This window comes from Panthera leo, chromosome A3 (genome assembly GCF_018350215.1).
Source record: "Panthera leo isolate Ple1 chromosome A3, P.leo_Ple1_pat1.1, whole genome shotgun sequence".
NCBI lineage: Eukaryota > Metazoa > Chordata > Mammalia > Carnivora > Felidae > Panthera > Panthera leo.
Genome location: NC_056681.1, coordinates 110,105,756 through 110,127,370, shown reverse-complemented (window position 1 = coordinate 110,127,370; position 21,615 = coordinate 110,105,756). Strand labels below are relative to the sequence as shown.

Below are 21,615 nucleotides of genomic sequence, written 5' to 3'. Positions count from 1 at the left end.
AGGGGCAAAGATGTAAAATTCACTCCCTTTGAAGGTGTGTCGTCAGCAGCTTTTCAGAAATTTGGGGAAGCAGCAAAAGCAAAGTCTATGTGTAAAATAAGATTTAAGAATTACTGGAAGAGTCTGTTGGCTGGCCTCTTTTCCCCGCCACTGCGGGGGGATGATGAGCTGATTTTCCGATGGGAAAAGGACTACAAACGCTCTATTACGGAGAACTAGTGAAACATTCAAGAGAAACAATACCAAGGGCGCGTGGGGGGCTCAGTTGGTTGAGTGTCTGACTCTTGATTTCAGCTCAGGTCATGATCTCGCAGTTCGTGAGATCAAGCCCCGCGTGGGGCTCCTTCTGCTGACAGCACGGAGCCTGCTTGGGATTCTCTCTCTCCCTCTCTCTCTGTCCCTCCCCCACTCATGCTGCTCTCTCTCTCAAAATGGGTAAATAAACTTAAAAAAAAAGGGACAGAAACTACACCAAACACTATTTCTTAATGCCAGACTATGAAAAAAAATATTTCGCTTTCACTCTGAAATAAATCTGCAAAAAGGAAAGAGGCACACAAATCTACACACACGTGCATATGCACGAATGCACACATGCGTGCTCCCACACGTGTGCTTGCACGTATGTGCATGCACACCCACATCCCCATACACATGCATGCCCAGTCAGCTCCAGCGCCATTGGCCCTCTCCAGGCTGCGTCTGTGTGGACACAGGGTCCGCTGCAGAGGCTGAGCCTGTCTTCGGGTTGCCTGTATTTTCCCATCTGTGATCCAGATGGTTGGCACTCTGCTCCCCCTGGCATTTGCTGGATCTCTCTTGCCTTTCCATGCTTCCCATGCAGGACAGAGTCACACGAGTTCATTCAACCTCACAAAGATGTCATCATAATCACAGTAATCCCTTGCGCTATGATTCCCTCCTTCCAGCATCATCTCGACCCTGAGGCTGCGGTTAACATCCCCATTTGCTACAAGAGGAGCTGAGAAATAGGGAAGCTAATTAAGTTGCTAGTTAGTTGCAAATTCAGGATTAGACCTCATGTCCCCTGACTTCCAGTCCAGAGCCCAGGTGACATATGTACATAAGAACAGGGGCAGGGGTCCCAGCACTGCTTAATATACAAGTGAGGATGTGAGGTAGATGTAGACTTTGGACCAGTAAGAGTTGAGAATGGCTTTATGATGGATGGAGACCCCACTGGGGAGAAAATAAGAAGGGTTTTGACAAGGACCAGGACTCAGCAATCCCAATGTTGGGGGTTGGAGAGTAGGAAAGAACATGGGGAGAGAATACAGAGGAGGGTAGAGGGGCGGAGGAGAAGAGCTTGAATGTTTCAGAACACAAGATTTGCTACTTGAACAACCGAGTGCCATTGTAGTTTTCTGGACCAGTGTCTGATCTAGTGCGAAACTAGTCAGAAACTATTCAGAAACTGTCCCTGGGGAGGATGAATGGAGACCTTAAGGGAGAACAGATAGGAGTTTTTTGATACTCTCAGTTTTGTTTTTCACAAACATAATGAGTCTGTCTTCATAAGGCAGGATTTAAGACCTAGAACATGAGTAGAAAGTACACACGGGTCCTCCCATATTGTCCCTTCAGAGTCCCCACGGTCAGAACTGGGAAGCTGGAGAGAGCATACTTTGGTTTAGAAATTCAGATTTAGCTTTAGAATTTAATATTAATACAATATATTATAATCAGATGTCTTATTACGAATGGTTCCCTTGATTCTGTCAACCCAAAGGGATAATGAACACATTGGAGGCATCATATTTCAGCTCAATCTTGTCCCGATCTAACCTCTATACATAGAGTAGGACCAAGTGCCAGGGAGGGGGAAGATTTCTGCCCAATGGGGTGATGAGGAGGCCATCCATCCCCATGCAGAGTACTCTTCATGCTGATTTTTTTTAATGTTTATTTTTGAGAGAGACAAGAGCATGAGTGGGGAGGGGCCAAAGAGAGAAGGAGACACAGAATGTGAGGCAGGCTCCAGGCTCTGAGCACAGAGCCGGACACGAAGATTGAACTTGTGAACCATGAGATCATGACCCGAGCTGACGTCAGACGCTTGGCTGACTGAGCCACCCAGGCACCCGTCTTCATGCTGATTTCTGACCAGAGGCCCACCCTGAGAATGGCAGCTGTTCAAAACGGCCCTTTTCTCTGAACCACGCAGCTGACCCTCAGCGTAGCCCAATCCCTGGATACCAGGGATAGGGAGGAGGAGAAGGCCATGCCCAGTACCATGCAGGGCATCTAAGGAATGCAAAGAAGTAAAACTGTTTGGCTCTTTTGGAGAATATTTATGAGGTGCCTATCTCTGAGTGAGGATAGAAATGAGGGCACATGTACTTAAATTCTCCAAAGTACCATGACTCCCATCTGCTTCATAAGCAAAACCACAGCCTCTTTCGGGCTGTCTCTCTTCTCTAGTGTCTCCTACAGTGGGCAAGTCTCTAGTGCATTCCATCTCCATGGCCTACTAGCACCTGTAGTTCACAGACCATTGACCTCTCCAGTATCCACTCTTCTCTAGAATATCTGGGAAGATCCACATCCTCCAGTTAAGTCCACCGCCAGGTCAGGCATCAGTCTGGTCTGCAACAGGGAAATCTCAGGAGCACACCCTAGCTGGGTATCACATCTTCCCCAAAGTCTAGGTTTTCAGCCTTATCTCACCCTCACAAGGGATATCAGCAGACCTGTCCAGCTTGAGACCACCCCCGCCCCCACCCTTCCCATCTCCTTGAACAGCCTGAGGGAAGCTCAACACAGACCCCCCCTTCACTTGCTTCCCTTCCTTCTAGGTGGCAGCTACTGTTCTTCTCCTTTTTTTTAATTTTTTGTTTTTTACATTTATTTATTTTTGAGAAACCGAGACAAAGTGTGAGCGAGGGAGGGGCAGAGAGAGGAGGAGACACAGAATCTAAAGCAGGCTCTAGGCTCTGAGCTGTCAGCACAGAGCCTGACGCGGGGCTCGAACCCGCAAACTGTGAGATCATGACCTGAGCCGAAGTCCAATGCTCAGTCGACGGAGGCGCCCAGGTGCCCCTGTTCTTCTGACTCTTAAACAGGAGCAAATGCACGCACACACACATTTCCTGAATACACTGGAGTATGAAACCAAGGGCAGAATAATTTCTTGGGAAGAAAATAAAAACATAAGTGTTATTGTGATTTCTAATTCCCTCATTAATTATAAGTAAAAGGAGCATGGGATAATTTTTTTTAATAACTAGAATTTTCAGCCGCACCAGAGCTGTGCTTGTAAATGTTTAACAACCAGCTCCTCAAACGCAGGGGTAATTCTGATTTTACCAGCTTCTGTGGCATAAATACTCCCACTGTGGCTGAGTCAAGCTACGGTGGGAAGCGAACCAACTCCCACGATCCTGAAAAGTTAACAACTGGCTTTCCTAAGCCAGCGTGAGTGGCACAACACACCACTGACAGGCCTTCCAGCACAGAAGCCTAAAACACTGCCTTTTCCATACGAACATTTCTAATCTGGTTGGGAGACAAAAGCAACTCGAGAAATTTTTAGAAGATGGCACAAGACCAAATACGATCAGAGTCTCGGTTGGGAGACAACATTCTAAGGCATCGTTAGGAAGGGATGCCGCAAAGTCTTCCCAGAATCTCTGTAGAGAAGAAAGGGTTGGGCACTGAGCAACACAGGCCTTGTCAGGCGGAAGTGGGAGCTGGTTTTCCAGAGCAAAAGAACAGCAGGAGCAGACACGGGAGTGGGAACCATGTGCTCTGTCCGGGGAGCCGAGATCAGCCTAGCCGCAGCTGGAATTGGTGAGGTGACAGATCCTGAGCCCCCGAGAGAAAGGAGGGCAGGGTTGCAAAGATTTGGAAAGATGAGGAGTTTGGTGCCTGTGCTTTTGGACTCTCAGAGGCAACTGTGACCAAGGGGGACCGACCCGGGATTCCAGGTCAGCGAGACCTGGGTTCAAATCCCTGCCTTGCCAATTTACTAGTTACAAAATCTGGCCTGAGTCACTCCGCTGGTCCAAGCCCAATTCTGTGAAATGGGAACAACAGCACTGCCTCTACGCCACAAGTCGGGGGTTTGCTGGGTGGACCCGGTGAGATACCACACATGGGAATGATTTTAAATCAATTAAGCGCTCCACATGTCAAGTACTATTATCACTATCTTTCCTTCTGGGTCATTGAGCAGGTGAGTCTTGAAACTTGTTGGCTCATGAAGGTGGGAGGGCAGGAAATGGCAACTCTCACTCCTGGAGGGAAGGGAGGGTGTTGATGAGAACAAATCTAAGTGCTTTTTTAGTTCCCTCTGTGCCATAAATCACAGATACCCACAGGAGCCATTTTTGGCTCCGGGGCAAGGAAATGACAATGTGAAGTGATTCTGAGGAAGCAGAATGGGACCCCTGCTTCACATACAAGCAAAGAGGTGTATATGTCAGTCACCGTTACATCAGGATCTAAAACCTTCAAAATCCTAGAAATTAAAGAAACAATTTCTAGTCCTTCAGGACTCTTTTTAATGAGTTCAGTATAGCCACGCACCTTCCTTCCCTTGCTCAAAATAAAAGGAATAACTTGCTTTGTAAAAGTTCATGGCCACCCTCCGAAATAACTGGAGTCATTCTGTGATGTCACAAAACCAAACTGGAAATTGTCAGAAGTATTACTCAAAAGATCTAGTTAGAATGAGCAAACCAAGGAAGAGAAATTTGAGGCATGGTGGCAAACAGAAATTGCTGCCCAATGGAACAAGCAGGTTCTGTAATAAGAAAGAGAAGCATATCTGACCTGGGAGGTCAGATGCTGGGCCATGGGATGAAGGCACCCTTCTTGGGGGATGGACTGAAGGTCAGGATAAACCTTTTCTTAATCTCGCTCTTTCTTTCATATCTTCAAATAAAGATGGAGGCTACTTTGATATCAGTCTGTTGACTGTGTCAAAGAATATTTTTCTGTTCTTCAATTTTTTTTTTCTCTTCATAGTGGTGTGCTTGATAATTCAGGAGGGAAAATACTTGTTCGGAAAGTTGCTGGGCAATCTGGCTATAAGGGGAGTTATTCCAATGGTGTCCAGTCATTGTCCCTGCCACGCTGGAGAGAGTCCTTCATCGTCTCAGGTACGCCCACACACTGGAGAAACACAGCCCTACCCAGGCGCTTGGCTTAAGTGACCTCATGGGATGAAATGTATTCTTTTCAATGTTCTATTGGTTTTAGTTTATGGCCCAACTCATTTCATAAAAGTCTGAAGCATTAGCTCTTCTGATAATTAGGATCATGAAACAATAAATTATAATTACAGTGATAAATCACTACAAAGTCTGGAAATATTAAAAGGCTCCAATTGCTCATTTTAAACACACTGCAGCTATCCATAAATCCAAACTTTTAATGAAATGAATTACATTTAATAACTTCGGTTTTTGAACTACTCCTTTAGTTAGGCCAAATATGTCTCATATCTACAACCTCATTCCTTGATATTTCTGGTAAATGGAAAGGGATATAGGCTCTTATAGAACTGAGCTGCAATTTTGAGATTTCTTTTTATTTAATTGATTGTTTCACTCGTTGGTCCTTGCTATCTAGCTCCTTAGGATTTTTGTAGATAACATTTTCACTCTTTTCCTCCCTCTTCCAATGAGGTAATGTCAGTGAGCTAATGACAAGTGTGATTTCACGGGAAAAAAGGTGACCTAGTATCTGTATTATCATGACCCTCCCTTTCCTATTGTGAATTCCGCAACCTTTTGTTTTGAAACTTTTTTAATTGAAAGAATACTACAATGAATATCCACATTTCCTTCACCTACCAACATTTGCTTTATTAACCTACTTATCATTTATCTACATTTTGCTCTAAACCATGTGAAAATAAGCTGCAGGCATCATGACACTTTATCCCTCAATACTTCTGCACACATCTGGTAAAAACAAGATTTTCCTAATAACCACAATACCAATACCACACCTAAAACATTAACATTGGTACAATTATGTTATCTAACAAATAGTTCTTCCTCAATAGTATCCAGTTATCTTAGTCTTCATAGTAATTTCTTCCTCCTCCTACTTTTCTCTCCTTCCCTCCTCTCTCCCTCCCTGTCTCCCTGTCTCCCTCCCTCCCTCCCTTCCTTCCAGATCCACAGTCTAATAAATAATAAAAATCATCCATTGCCTTTAGTTGTCATGTCTATTAACTCTCCAATAATCTAAAACTATCTACCACCACACTACCTTTTTTTTTGTCATGAATGACAATGACATTTTTGAAGTCCCAGCCAGTTGTCCAGTACTGTGTCTCCCAGTCTGGACCACAAACATGTCCAGCCATGTCCTCATGATTGGATTCAGGTTACATATTTCGCCAAGGTTACTACATAGGTAGTATCATAGCATATGCATGGTGCTTTATCACAGTGGTCATATCAGAAGACACAATAATGTCAGTTTATCCAGTTGTCGGTGATGCTAAACTGGACTGCTTGGGTACTTTATAGTATCTCTCCATGGTAGAGATACTTTGTAATGAATAAGCAGTCTGTAGGGAGATACTTCAAATCAGCATGACTAGCTCATTCCCCAACAAATTCATCCAATGGTTTAACATCCATTGATGATCCTTGCACTAGCAAGAATTACACTAGAATTTGCAAAATTATAATTGTTCTAATTCTGTCATTCCTTCCACATTTGTTAGCAAGTTTTTTTACATAAAGAAGAGGGGTTTTTCCCCTCTCTGCACACCTGTTTTTTCAAGTACCACTAGGGAGTCATGGATTGTTTTTGAAAATATGTTGTAATCCATTATCACCATTATTCTTTTCTTAATTTAACATACAGTGTTGTCGTGGCTTCAGGAGTAGAACCCAGTGTTTCATCTCTTACATATGACACCCAGTGCTCATCTCAAAAAGTGCCCTCCTTCATGCCTGTCACCCATTTAATCTATTCCCCTACCCACCACCCTTCAAGCAACCCTCAGTTTGTTCTCTGTATTTAAGAGTCTCTTATGGTTTGCCTCCTGTGTTTTTATCTAATTTTTCCTTCCTTTTCACTATGTTTATCTGTCGTGTTTCTCAAATTCCACATATGAGTGAAATCATCTGATATCTGTCTTTCTCTGGATTATTTCACTTAGCATAATACCCTCTAGTTCCATCACATTGCTGCAAATGGCAAGATTTCATCCTTTTTCGTCGCTGAGTAGTATTCCGTTGTATGTATATGTGTATGTATATGTGTATGTATGTGTGTGTCCATTCATCAATTGATGGAAATGTGCACTCTTTCCATAATTTGGCTATCATTATTCTTTTTGATGCTCAAGTTTTCCAAATTCAGCCAGTGGGAGCCCTTTGGGCTTTTTTGGCACGTCCTCATTGGTGTTTGAGCACAACATAGTGTTCTATCCTTGTGTTATACTTGGCCTTATTCTGGGCCTTGCATATCCCATTTTCTTCAAAGAGGTTTCACATGATTTTAAACTATATTCTAGCAAAGCTTCTGGCATGCCAGCAAGATTAGGAATCTTGAAACTCTCCTGAGGAGCCACCTGTGGAAGACCACCCAAAGCAAGGAAAAGAAAAATGTTTCATAATATAGTAGGTCTTCTCATCTGGATGGTGTTCTGGTACCTTTATGCATCCCATGCCCCAACTCCTACTATCCTCCATTGATCAGAGTTGGTTTTTTTCAGTTTTAATAGAACTACAAACAGACCTTTTAGGATTCTTCACAACTTGAGCAATTCCTATTTCCTCTTGCCTGCAGAATTCTGCAGCCTAGGGTTCAAATTAAACTGGTTTCTATGTCAGGTAGTGGAAAGTCATCAACCACAGTGCCGTGAGAATTCAGAACAGGGGCCATATGAAAATGCTAATAGCTAGACTACAAATTTGTCAAGTATATAGAGAAATGTAATCCCCACATAGGTGTTTACCAAGTAGCTCCTGGCTAAATAAGAGTGTTTCCATCTTAAATGCATAGCCTGCAATTCAAGAATCCCCAACAGAGGTTTAAAGGAAAAATTAACTCCAAGAGAGTAGAGATGTTTTGGGTTTTTTAAATGAAAATCAGTCTACTGAGATTATTCCCTATAAACTCAACTTCCATGTCCCCTCATTTCACCTAGTGACATTTAACCAAAACACTTTTTGCCAATTATAATAAACATTGGTGCTTCTGCAATGAGTAGGGATCTCTTTTGAATGGGTGACTTGGGGGGGCAACACTGGCCAGCAGCCAAGCCACGCTCCCCACTATCTGGGAGCTCAAGGCCACCAACTTCAGCGGGATGGTGTCAGAATCCTCCTCTGAAGGCTCCGGTGCCTCCATGACCTTTTTATTTTTAATTTTCACGCATCACTGTGCTCCTTTAGTTAATTCACTTTGGTGGGCTGGGATGGAAGCAGAGGATATGCCTTTTTGGTCAGCACAATCTTTTGGCAGTCCGTGGATAGGAATGGTCAGAGAGGGACTTCCTAATACTGCCCATTTGTTCTTTGATCCACACTTCAGAAAACTGAGCTCATGCTCCTTTTCCTTCTGAATAGAAGCAGGAAAAGCCATAGGATTTTAAATGTGAGAACAGTAAACAGATGAAGACCATGTCTCTGCAGTCCCCTCTGTTGATCAAGTGAGGCCAATGGCCATAGGGCCCTCCCTGGGCCCGAAATAACCTCAATCACAATTTGGAAGAGGCCCAGTCAAGGGCAGGGGACCTGGAAAACTGTTCCCAGGTGACTTTAATGGGATAAAATAACTCAGTCAGCCCAAACATTTTGCCTCATCCCCACTTTGAGTGATATTTATAGACCATACCAGCAGAGAATCTTTGCATCTCTCTGGTAATACATAGTTCCAAAACATTTTAACTTCTTTTTTTCATTAGACCCCTACCACTTAATATATAGTAAGTTGGTCCATATCATTGTCCATATTTTCTGAATGAGAAAAACGAGAGTCTCAGAGGTTGAGGCAGAGAATACATGGCAAATACAAACAGAAACGTAGATGTTCTCATTCCCAGTTCCAGGTCCTTTCTGAGACCCCATCATTCTGGCTGCTTCATGGCTCTACAACCTTTCGTGTCAGTAGGGCTTTTGGCAAGAATCGTGCACTAGATTCTGTTCTACCGCTCGGGGTCTCCATTCAATACTCCTCCCCATCTCGTCCCCAAGCCCATCCTATAAAACTATTTCCTTAGATTGAGATTTAAAAATCTTTCACTGTCAGATGCAAATATTAGATACCAGGTAGGACCCCTCCTAAGGGTATTTGAAATTGTAACAGAGATCTAAGCATGAAGATATTCCTCCTTCAAATAAATACTAACTGATCATCTCCTACCTACCAGCCACCGCTTGAGGCAGTGTCTCAACGGTTACCAAGGGAGACAAATCCCCAGTCTCCAGGGAGATTCCACATTCCAAGTGACACTGTCCACCTCATTGCGGAGCAAAACTCCTGTGTGGAATTGTAGGCATCATTTCCTGGCGGAGGAAGGCTTTAGACGCAACAGCCTTTCCCGGGCAATTTCCAGTCCTATCAGGCTTGGTACTTGCTTACCCAGCTCCGATCACCTCATCGTTTTTCTTTTTTATGCCTCCTTTGTTTTCCCTGATACATATTAACATTCCTTCTCCTCACCTGGCCTCTAAACTTTCTTTCCCTAGGTGGGCAACAAATGCTTATTTTGAAACCTACTTCTACGTTTCTTTAGTGCCATGGAATTCAAATGGATCCCACAGGGTCCGTGAAAGGGGGAAAGAGCCATTCATGCACAGCCAGCTTGTGACCAGAGCTCTGGAGCATCCAGAAGGAGAGCACGGGGAGTGCTTTTACAGTCATCTACTGACCTAATTAAACATTCAGCACCACACATATGAAAACCTTAGCTCACATGTCACATCTTCATGGGCAGAACGAGGGTTGCTAATGTTAACTCTGAGTCACAGAGATATTATTGCTTCCTTTCTAATATTAATAAAACACAGGCTATACAGGAAAACAAAACCTCACTTGCCTTTCTTATTGTAATCAGCAATTCAGCTTGGTGGGGGAGACCACGGATTTATTGAACTCAAGAGAGATCAATAGGAAAGAGGGAATCAGCATACCAGAATAGAACCATCTAAAACTTCTAGCTCTACAAATAAATTATTTGTTTCTTTTTTGCAGAAGGTAAACCCCAAAAGGGTGTAACCTACCCATCGGCGCTCACATATTCATCATCTAAAAGCCCTGCTGCGAAGACAGGCAAGTGTTCGTATGTGATTTCATCTAAATATTCTGAGTTTGTAAACACGTGTTTTAGGAGGTAGTGTAGAAATTAACATCTGGGCAAGCTCCACTGATGCCAGCAATATTTTCACCAATGCCAGAAACGTGGCCCCAGAAATCAAGGGGATCAGATGGCTGGGGCTGAGGAGTAAGGCTTCAGTTTTTGGTTGCGGTTTTCGAGTTCCAAGATGATCTCTATGTTTTGTAATTTTCATTCACAATGGTTGTTGCCTTGAATTGTATTGTTACTTTAGAAGATGACAGGACATTCTGTCTAGAAATGTTCCCTGGCAGATGAAAGGGGAAAAGCTGTCTCTTACTAGGTATGAAATGAAGGGAAGCAAAAAGGATGGTGTTAACAGAAAACAACTAACAGAAATAACCCAAGCCAAAGATACAGTGTTTATGAGGTTGTGCGTCATGTGAACCACAAAGGGAGCACAGATAGACTTCAGGTCAGGAAAATACCTTTTTCTAGGTTTTTGTGTCAAGGGAGAACTGGGCTATGAGTTATTGTGTCTTTGGGGGCACTTTGATTTCCCACACAAAGAGAAGGGATAAACATCCCTTTCCAACATAAACACAAAAGGGACACTTGGGGTCTTGCCCAGCTTCTAGAGGAGCCACTCTTTAAAGTTATAGTCTCTGGGCACCTGGGTGGCTCAGTCAGTTGAGTGTCTGACTCGTGGTTCCAGCTCAGGTCGTGATCTCACGGTTTGTGGGTTCGAGCCCGACATCAGGCTCTGCACTGACAGCATGGAGCCTGCTTGAGATTCTCTGTCTCCCTCTCTGTGCCCCTCCCCCACTGGCTCCCTCTCTTTCTCTCTCAAAATAAATTTTAAAAATAATAAAAAGCATTGGGGCGCCTGGGTGGCTCAGTCGATTAAACATCCGACTTTGGATCAGATCATGATCTCATGGTTTGTGAGTTCCAGCCCCATGTTGGGCTCTCTGCTGTCAGTGCAGAGCCTGCTTTGAGATCCTCTGTCCCCCCTCCCCACCCCCCGTCCTTCCCCTACTCGTGGACGCTCTTAGGCTTTCTCTCAAAAATAAGTAAGTATTAAAAAAAATTCCAGTGAGAACCATAAAAGGGGGGTCCCCTTTTTTCCTATCCCGATGACAAAATTCCTATAGAAATGGGGGGAAGCAGATGAGATGAAGATATGGGGGCCAGCAGTTACTTGCTCTGGTCTTGGCATGTGCGGATAACAAGCTTCCTAATCCCTCCACGATGGTGAGTTAACAGGTAAATCAGGTCAGGATGACCCCCTCACAGCAAAGCAGCCTTCTTCCATGGGAAAAGAGCTCACTCAACAAATAGGAAACATCTTAAAAAAAAAAAAACAACTACAAAGCACCTTGATTTGCCAGGGGCAGCTCCTTCTGATTTAAATGCTGTTTCCCCAGGCAGGCAGCAACCATCAGGCAGGCAGCTGGTATTGGGCTCGAGTCTCAAGCTACTCTGAACTAAGTAAAAACAGGTAAGTGTTGGTTCGGAGAAGCTCACCAAACCCGAGAAGGCGCATCGCTGGCACTACAGCGAGAGAAAGGGAAGGAAATGCTTCTCAGTGGGTTCTGAGCGAAAGTGGCAGGAGAGCCCCCTCCTGCGTCCCCTTGGCCACCTGCCCCGGCCCCTCCCACCCCCCAGAGGAAAATCAAGCTGACGTTTCCGTTACACTTGACTTCGCAGAGCCTCCTGCCCTCACAGCCTGTACCCACCAAGGCCACCCCGGCCCCCCCGTCTTGGGAATAAGACAGGCTCCGCCACCACTGTAGAGAGACCTTGGGCCACCCTCTGGTGGGAACCGCATTCAGGAATCTCGAGGCTCTTGATGACTTGCCTTCCACCGTGTTCCCCTTTGGAGGAAAGACATACGGAATTTGGAATCAAACCAATAGGGGTCCGAATCCTGGCTCTGCCACCTGTTGTCTGTGAGACCTCTTCTTGGCTTGGCTTCCAGGACTGTGACTGGTATCAAATGTGAATGCTGCTGTCAAAGAGGCCTTCACAGCGTCTGGCACGTAGTAGATGCTTAGTGAATAGATTTCCTGCCCTTGTGTATAATCCTGACTCAGTGGCGGGAAGAGCAAACCCTCCCTCGTCACCCTGACCTCCAGACACTGCTGTTAACTGGGCTTCAGTGTCTGCACTGTCCTCCACTGGGGGAAGGGGAGGGGTGACACAACACGATGATAAGTGCCAGCTACTGCCACTTGCCGAGTGCCCACCATGTGCCAGGCACTGTGCGGGCCCCTGACAGACATGGTGTCTAGTTAGGACCCGGCCTCGTCAGGTCGGTCTGACCATCCCCATTTTACAGCAAAGGAACGGTAGTGGCCGAGCTGCTGAGGCCTGAAGTCAGGAGTCCAGCCTGATCTTGCTGACGGTTCTCAAATCAGATTTCCAGGGTCCGTCCCAGATGCGGCGCATCAGAATCTATGTGATTAGGGCCCTGGAGTCTGCATTTTAACACCGTCGCTATGATTCAATGATGAGTGAGGTGTAGGGAGCTCTGAGGACCTCCTGCTGCTGCTGAGCAGGTTGTTCAGAACTGTTCATGACCTGGGGCGCCTGGGTGGGCTCCATTCGTTGAGCGTCCAACTCTGGATTTTGGCTCAGGTCACGATCTCACAGTTTGTGGGTTTGGGCCCCACATCGGGCTCTGTGTCGACGGTGTGGAGCCTGCTTGGGGTTCTCTCTCTCTCTCTCTCTCTCTCTCTCTCTGTCTTGCTGCCCTTCCCCCTCTCATGCTCACTTGCTTTCTCTCTCAAAATAAATAACTAAACTTAAAAAATTTAGAAAAAAGAAAGAACACTACATGACCTTGTCCATAGAGTAATATGTTAAGAGCCTAAAGGAAATTTTCACGTTTTCCCATGAAAATCTTTGAAAAGATTTCCGTGAGGCTTCTGTGTATCTGACATTGTATGAAGAAACCATTTTGATGGTTTCGTTTCTAACTGCTCAAAAGGAACCTGGTGCAATGAAGAATTCACTTTGGGTCACATCAGGCGTTATGTTCCGTAAGGAATTGGGAGCAACTGGGGAAGGGTTCTTTCTCTGTCTTCATCTTAAAGACAGTTCTGTTCCAGGCAGGAGAGCAGGTGGAAATAACAGCCCATGGAAGACCATGGAAAACCAGACACATGGATCTCTTGGTTGAATTTATGACTCGCTTGAAAGTATCTGTGTCCTAAGCAGCTAACACGACTGGCTGTCATCAGGATATTTAATCTGCTCTCCAGCAATCAAAGTTAGCAAAGGAAGACTGGGGGTACTTGGAAACCTCACATTAGCCAACGGTGTGAGAAAAAGACATTTCATGTTTTCAGTATCTCATGAGTATAAGGTGACAAAAGTCATTACTGCTAGAAGTTTTATTTTTAATTGTGGCTTAATTAACAATTTCCAAGTAAAATGTACTGTAGGTTTTATATCTTTCTTTCCAAATTAATACTTTTATCCTATTTCATAATATATATATGTTATTCTATTAAATGGCTCTTCCCTGTATGAAGTGGGTCCTACCTGGGCCCACATGCCCCTAACAAGACGCTAATGCTTTGGAGCATTTACCAGAGAGTAAGACAGAAGACTACTCCGGAGAAATCAGAAACTTCCCTAGGACTTGTCATGAAGGCTCAGTTCCTTTGAAGTCATGGAAATGTCATAAACCACGCAGGTTTGGTTTTGCCCAAGGACGGCGTGAAGACTGGCTGACCCCCCAAAGCTGCCGCCAGCTCTTTAGCGATCGTCTGCCACTGTCTCCAGGCAGATTTGAGGGTGACCAACTGTTAGCGACAACAGGGAAAAGGAGAGCCCGGATGGCCTACGAGAGCAGACTGAACGGCCAAACTCCAACCTGTGTCTGGGGCACTGTGTGCTGATATGCTCTCCCGAGTCAGTGCTCACAGGTGACAGCGGCAGGGTGGGAAACGAGCAGATGCCAGTGCTGGGTGATGGGTCTAAATGCCCCGGCACACGTGTGCCTGCGTGACCGGTCCAAGTCATGGTGCTGACACTGTTTTCCCAGCATGCTGTACAATGTCAAAGAGGAAGTTGGATGGTTCACAGGAACAGCACGGCACCTAATCTCAGATGCTGTCCCTTCAGCCTGCTGTTCTATGTATCGAAGATGCATATCCCTAAGCAGAGTTAAAAGCTAGAGCTGGGGGCGGGGAGCACCTGGGTGCCTCAGTTGGTTAAGCATCTAACTCTTAATTTCAGCTCAGGTCATCATCTCACAGTTCATGAGATTGAGCCCCATGTCGGGCTCCATGCTGAGAGCATGGAGTCTGCTTGGGATTCTCTCTCTCCCTCTCTCTCTGCCCCTCCCCGGCTCCTGCTCTGTCACTTGTCTCTCTCTCAAAATAAATAAACTTAATAATAATAAAAAAAAAAAAAGCTACGGCTACGATGCTGTGGTAAGCTGAAAAATGCCCCTGCACCACCAAAGATACCCACGTCCTCGTCCCTGGTATCTGTGAATTCTTCCATATACGGCAAAACGAGAAAGGGGAGGGGTGCTTGGCCAATGGGACTAGGTTAAGATCTTTGGATGGGGAGACTATCCTGAATTATCTGGGGCAGGGGGAGACAGAGGGAGATTTGATACACATGGAGGAGAGGGTCATGTGAAGACAGAGCAGAGAGAAACTCAGGATGTTGGCCTTGAGGACTGGAGGGGTGTGGCCACAAGCCAAGTAATGCCAGCAGCCACCAGACAATGGAAGAGGCAGAAAGTAGGTTCCGCTCACACCTTGACTGCTGACACCTTGAGGTCAGCCCCAGTGACACTGAGTTCCAACTTTTGGCCTTCAGAGCTGTGAGAGAATAGATTTTTGTTGTTTTAAGCCAGTTTGTGCGTTTGTGACAATTTATGACAGCAGCACTAGGACACTAATACAGAGGAGCAGGCATAGGAGTTAATGTCCCTGCTGGGGGGCTCAGGTGACACATGTCACTGGTCCCTCCCAGGACTGGGGTGCTGTTCAGTTTGGGGACCATTTTGTGTCCCCTTCTGACACAGACCATGGCTGTCAATACAATATCCAATGCCCAGAGGATAGCCACTGGTCCCCATGCCCTAAACCTTCAGAGAAACTGTCAGGGCCCCCAGAGAACTAACACATTAAGACTTGTTTAAAATTGTGGAGGGGTGCCTGGGTGGCTCAGTCGGTTAAGTGGCCAACTTCAGCTCAGGTCATGATCTCACGGTCCGTGAGTTCAAGCCCCGCGTCGGGCTCTGTGCTGACAGCTCAGAGCCTGGAGCCTGTTTCAAATTCTGTGTCTCCCTCTCTCTGACCCTCCCCCATTGATGCTCTGTCTCTCTCTGTCTCAAAAATAAATAAACGTTAAAAAAATTTAAAAAAAAACAAATGGAATTATAAAATTGTGGAGGGGTGCCTGGGTGGCTCAGTCGGTTAAGTGTCTGATTTCAGCTTAGGTCATGATCTCACGGTTCAAGCCCCACATCGGGCGCAGAGCCTGCTTGGGATTCTCTCTCTCCCTCCTTCTCTGCCTCTTCCCCACTCACACTGTCTCTGTCTTCCTCAAACTAAATAAATAAAACTTAAAAATTTTTTTTTTAATTTTTTTTAATGTTTATTTGAGAGAGAGAGAGAGAGAGAGAGAGAGAGAGAGAGAGAGAGAATGAGCGGGGGAGGGGAAGAAAGAGAGGGAGACACAGAATCCAAAGCAGGCTGCAGGCTCTGTGCTGTCAGCACAGAGCCCGACCCAGGGCTTGAACCCACGAACCGTGAGATCATGACCTGAGCTGAAGTTGGGTGCTCAACTGACTGAGCCATCCAAGTGCCCCAACTAAAAAAATTTATTTAAATCATGGAAACAATGTAAATCACTACACATGAATGAAGAGCGCAATTTAGTAGAATCTAGGTGATCCTTACCATGTAATTATTTCCATTACCCCATTTTACAGATGAGAAAACTGGGGCCCAGAGGAGTGAGTTGACTAGTCATGAACCAGTCTAGGCTAGAACATCTAGAATGCATTCTCTGAGAGTAAGTCACAGTGAAAGCCCCAAAGTTCCTTCCATCCCTAGGTCAATGCTGACACAGCAAAAAAAAACAAAAAACAAAAAGAAAAGAAAAAGGTTCATAAACCATTGCTTCTGGTGTCTGGCAAATTAATTTGGCAGTAAATCATGTTCTGCCTTCTCAGTGTTGCTGTAGGATTTAACTGTTTAAATATTTTATTGTTATGGGGCACCTGGGTGGCTCAGTTAAGCATCCAACTTCGGCTCAGGTCATGATCTCACATTGTGAGTTCGAGCCCTGCATCGGGCTCCGTGCTGTCATTTCAGAACCTGGAGTCTGCTTCGGATTCTGTGTCTCCTTCTCTCTCTGCCACTCCCCTGCTCGCGCTCTGTCTCTCTTTCTCTCTCAAAAAATGAATCAATGTAAAAAAAATTAAATATTTTATTGTTATTTAGTCTTTGGTTTGTTTATCGGCTCATTGTTCCCTTCAGATTGTACATTCCTTTCGGGCAGGTGGATTTTCTCCTCCGCAGCAGCTAGCAGAGATCTTTGCCCAAAGCTAGTGTTCAATAAGCATTCGTTTCTGTCCTGACAGGCCCACCAGCCAATTGGTAGGCCTCAGTATAATTTCGTCTTTTTTACAGATGAGGCCACGAAAGCCTACCAGAAGCCACCAGTTCCAGAAACAACCGCACAGCCAGTCACCCTGACGCAGGTAACGGGAGCCACTGCGACCGGAGCCGCCCACGCCAGCCTGCCAAAGCCGTCCCCATCTGCCGGCTCCACCAGCAGCAGCCTCAGACCCCAGCCCGTGGGCCTCAGGAGCGGGGAGCTGGGTCAGTAGGTAGACTGTGTGTTGTCATGCTCTAGGAAAGTAGGAGACGGGGCTTCTGGGGTAACAGCTCTGTCCGAATGCTTGTGCGGAGTGCCGCCTTTTGGGCTGGCTGAGGAGTAGCGCCGAGACCTGGGCCGGAAGTACGTGGTTGTGTCCTTCCGGACTCCAGGGGTAAATCTGAGCCTGATACTACATTAGGACCAAGCTAAGAGCTAAGCCAACCAAGTGGAAGGGGCTTAAGACAGATTCGGAAGTGTGACTGCTGTTACCATACTTAGGAAGGTAGGACGTTACGTGAAACTTTCCCATTGCAAAAGCCGAGTCGAAGGGATAGTAGGTTTCAAGGTAAATGCTGTTGCGTTTTGTTTTAAGGGACAAACGTATGCTCCTGGAAGTCTTCAAATATTAGAAGCAAACAAAACCAAAAAAAAAAAAAAAAAAAAACTATAGGAAAAGCCAGACAGCTAAAGTTTTTATTCCCTTTCTGATTGCTATTTATGTATCCATTTCTTAAATAGTGTTTTAGATTTAACCAATCTTGGTATTACATAACCAATCTTGGTATTACCTCAAGAGCTCATCTGATAACTCAGTCTCTAGTTTCTATGCAGGTTTTTATGCAAGCCATCCTAGGCTAATAAGACCGTCTCATTTCTAAAGGTCTTCTGGAAAGAGTCCAGAACATTCCACAGCAGGAGTGACAGCAGGTTTTTCTAAATATTTCCCACCCAGGGCCATTTTCTCCTTCTAGGAGGACGTGCCCAGGACTTGTTCCTTCAGCCTCACCTCCAGCCACACAGCAGGGCCCTTGCCTGTTCCATGTCAGAGTCCGGCCATCCATTCATCCTTTTATCTAACAAATAACGTCAGCACTTGCAACATGCTGGACACTTCGAAGCACCTTACAATTAGCCTATGAGATCCTCATAACCGAGCTACATAATTAGATCTACGACTTCTGATTTCACTAATTCCTTGCATTGATGAGGAAACCAGAGAGAAGGGCAGTGAGGAAACCGGCCCAGGTCACACGGCTGGGAAACAGCAGAGCCACGATGGCACCCCAGCAGCCGGGGTCCCCCCTGTCCTGCAGGAGGCATCCCTGCCATAAACGAACACCCCAGGCACGAATGAAGCCATCCCAGAAGGAGGGGCCTGACCTGCCCTTGCCACGGATGGGGCAGCGAGGCCAGAGGATGTTAGGCACCCCCAACGCCCACTGTGTGAAGAATAACAACAATGGAGCACACAGTCCCTGCTTCCCTGTGCTGGGCACCCTGTGTGCACTATTTTACTCAATGTTCCTAACTACTCTATGAAACAAGGGGTATTATCATTCCATGGGATGAACGACCCCTGGAAGGATCAATGATGGAAAGTACCCAAATAAAAATACCATAAAAATAATTGCTGGGATACACAGGACATGACCCCATCCCCACCCCCGCCATCCTGTTCCTGTGGAACCCCGACTAACACGAGCACAGGCACATGATGCCTGACAGCAAGAGAAATATCAGGAAGCAAGGATCCTGGGTGAGAGAGGCACTCAAGCCACAAGCTTTCCTTCTTCATAACTTCAGGCTCTTGACTTTAGGGGCCCTTGATTCTTTCAGAGACTTTTGACCACGTGGTTGAGTAAGTTGTTTGCTCCTGGTGTCTCCTCGGAGGAGGTCAGTTTTTACATAACACGTATAATTAAACATGTGGCATATTTATCTGGCTACACTGGGAGCTTGGAAATCCTGTGACAGGCTGGGCCTGTGCTGGTAGAAACCTCAAGGAACTTGATGTAGTGGCTCCTGACCTGGCAAAGCCTCATTATTCCTGGCTGGGGGACAGGGGCCGTTGGACAGCAGCCTCCCAGCCCGGCAGCCTCCCTCTTCAACCTCGGCCAGCGCCCACGCCGCCCCACAGCCTGCCAGGCAAACACTCAGAACGAGCGCTCCATGCCGCCTCCACGGTAACTGCCAAGAAATGGGCCAGACTGGAAAGGGAGGAAGGGAGAGGGGGCATGAAGAAACCATGTTGCCCGCTCAAAGGATTTGCTGTAGGAATGAAGAGAAGTGAAAATGGATGTTTGAAGGCCTCTGTCTTTTTCTTTTTTTAAGAAGAGTTTGTTGAAATACTTTCCACATATCATACAATTCACCCATTGAAATCGTACAATTCAGTTGTTCTTAGTATATCTGCAGAGTTAGGCAACCATCCCCACGATGGATTCTAGAACATTTGCATCATCCCCAAAAGAAACCTGTACCCATTAACTGATCCCTCCGTCCCCCAGCCCCAGGTAACCGTAAGTCTACTTTCACGAATGCCTATATTCATGTATGGCTATAGGTAGCTTGCTGTGATCTTTTAGCCCAACTATATTAAATCATAATCAGTACACAGATAATTCCTTTTTTTCTTCAAATCAACTGAGAATGTTCTGCCAGCTATAACAGAGCAACTCTCTTATTGCTGATAGACAAGTGAGTTGTTGTTACTGCCTTTATTAAGGGTTTTCTCCTCTTTTGTATTGACGAGAGTCAAAAGATTGTAGAAGTGTGTTGTAGATGGGGTGTCCAGGTAAAACATAATTTATTTGTTTATTCAACAAATATTTATTGAGAGCCTACTATGTGTCAGGCACTGCCCTGAGATCTTGGGCTACACCTGTGAACACACCCTACCAAGATCCCTGCAACGGGTCCCTTCAGCTTAGGACACCTAGAAGTGTGTAGCCAGAACAGGAGCAATCTGCCTCTGGGATCAACGAGTATCTTTGCTCTACAATAAGATAAAAGGCTGCCTCTCAGACAGAACATAGGAACTTGGAGGGAGTCTTGCGGAAGGTGGAAACTTTGTAGCAGGAAAAGACAGGGGCTCTCCCAGCCCAAGAAGAGGAGCTGATACAGATGGAAGAAAAAGGATGGGTCTGGACACCCCTTAACTGACCCGTGAATAGGCAAACCTAACAAGACAGTGAGGAACAAATCAAGGCTGGGGGTAAGGGAGCCAAGAGCCAGAGCAATAGAGACTTCTCAGAGGGACAGGAGTGAGGCCGTCCGTCATGAGAGAAGCCAGACTACACGGGCACCCACAGAGCCACATCCCACAACCAGAGAGGGCAGCCAGTAGAACCAGATCCGTAGATATGCTGGGGAAGGAGTTCTAGAAAAGATGGAAAATCCCTCCAGGCCTGCTCTGCAGGGTCAGCTGAATCTACCGCAGGCTTACAAGGGTGGGGTGGTTCTGCTGGGCATGATTTTCCTAGTCGGGTTCCTTTCAAGAAGTGCCACAGGTGACGCAGGAGACCTAACAGATTACATGTGCCCACGAAGAAGGGTAAACCAAGGAAGGGAGCAGAGTGCCGCCTGGTGGCAAGACATGCGGGCGGCTGTGGTCATTCACCTCGCCGTTTATCTCCTCTCTGAAAGCTTATCTGTCTTTAAGTTTATCTGGAAAACTTAGGTCTTCAAGTCCAGTCTTACAAATAGTAAGAAAAAGATGAACATTCCCATGGAAAAATAGGTGAAGGTCATGACCAGGCAAGCCACAGTGGAAGAACTGTAAATGACCAATAAATAGAGCAGAAGATGTTCAACCTCCCCAGGAATCAAAGCAATGCAAATTAAGCTATATCACATCCTTCTTCACCAATTCACATGAGAAACTGAGGATACGTGGTTTGGGCAAAAGTGTAGAGAAACGACCCAGAATTTGCACTTACTGGAATGTATCCTGAGGTAACGTCATCTGAGGGGGACCAGGAGCCTGGACACAGATGTTGTTCCTAACAGAAAAAGAAGTACAAGCGATTTAATTGTCCACCATCAGAATGGTTAAAGCAATTAGCACACAGCTATTATCATTTTGATGAATATGTGCACCTCCTGGCAGGAGACTGGCCTGTGGTGGGTTGTTAACTCAAGGAAGGAGTCGACAAAACAGCACGGGTGCTGATCTCACTTGTGTACCAGCAACTGGAGGATAGAGGGATTGCATGTGGGTTCTTGCTATACACGGCGTATATTTTCACAGTGAGCACATGTTATCGTTACAATGAGAGAGAAAACAAAGCTATTTAGAGTTTGTATTCAGACAGATGGAACAGAGTCAAAGGGAGGGAAACGTTGACTTGTGGACAGTTTGGGTTTTAAGAGAAATTGATATTGTTCCATGGCCTTTTTTTTCTCTCCCCCTCCCTGAAACTTGGTTCCTTCTCTCAGCTCATTTTCCATGGTTCCCTCTTTATAAAATCCCCCTCCTTCCTTTTAAAGCCTTGCTTCAGAGCAACTGCCCAATAATGAACACCGAAGTTGCATTTGATTTTCTCATAAAGTAATTAAGGATAACCCTTCGTGTGCCTTTAAAATGACTGAAAGCTAATGCTATTTGTGTCAATACCCTGTTAACGCCATTTAAGCAAATTGTTAAATGTTAAGTGACATTGCTATTGAAGGATTACTTTAGCCTCCTCAGGAGTGGCACCGTTGAGAAT

General features: G+C 45.7%; 1 protein-coding gene across 3 annotated transcripts in view; it reads left to right on the top strand.

Annotated features, from left to right (window-relative positions):
- Nucleotides 1-21,615, top strand: part of VIT (vitrin) — a 109,464-nt gene that overhangs the window by 44,573 nt on the left and 43,276 nt on the right. For all 3 annotated transcript variants that reach the window (XM_042933261.1, XM_042933260.1, XM_042933262.1), the window contains exons 5-7: nucleotides 4,990-5,123; nucleotides 10,189-10,266; nucleotides 16,936-17,127. In XM_042933261.1, the coding sequence (XP_042789195.1) occupies nucleotides 4,990-5,123; nucleotides 10,189-10,266; nucleotides 16,936-17,127 (404 nt within the window). The remainder of the gene's footprint in view (nucleotides 1-4,989; nucleotides 5,124-10,188; nucleotides 10,267-16,935; nucleotides 17,128-21,615) is intronic.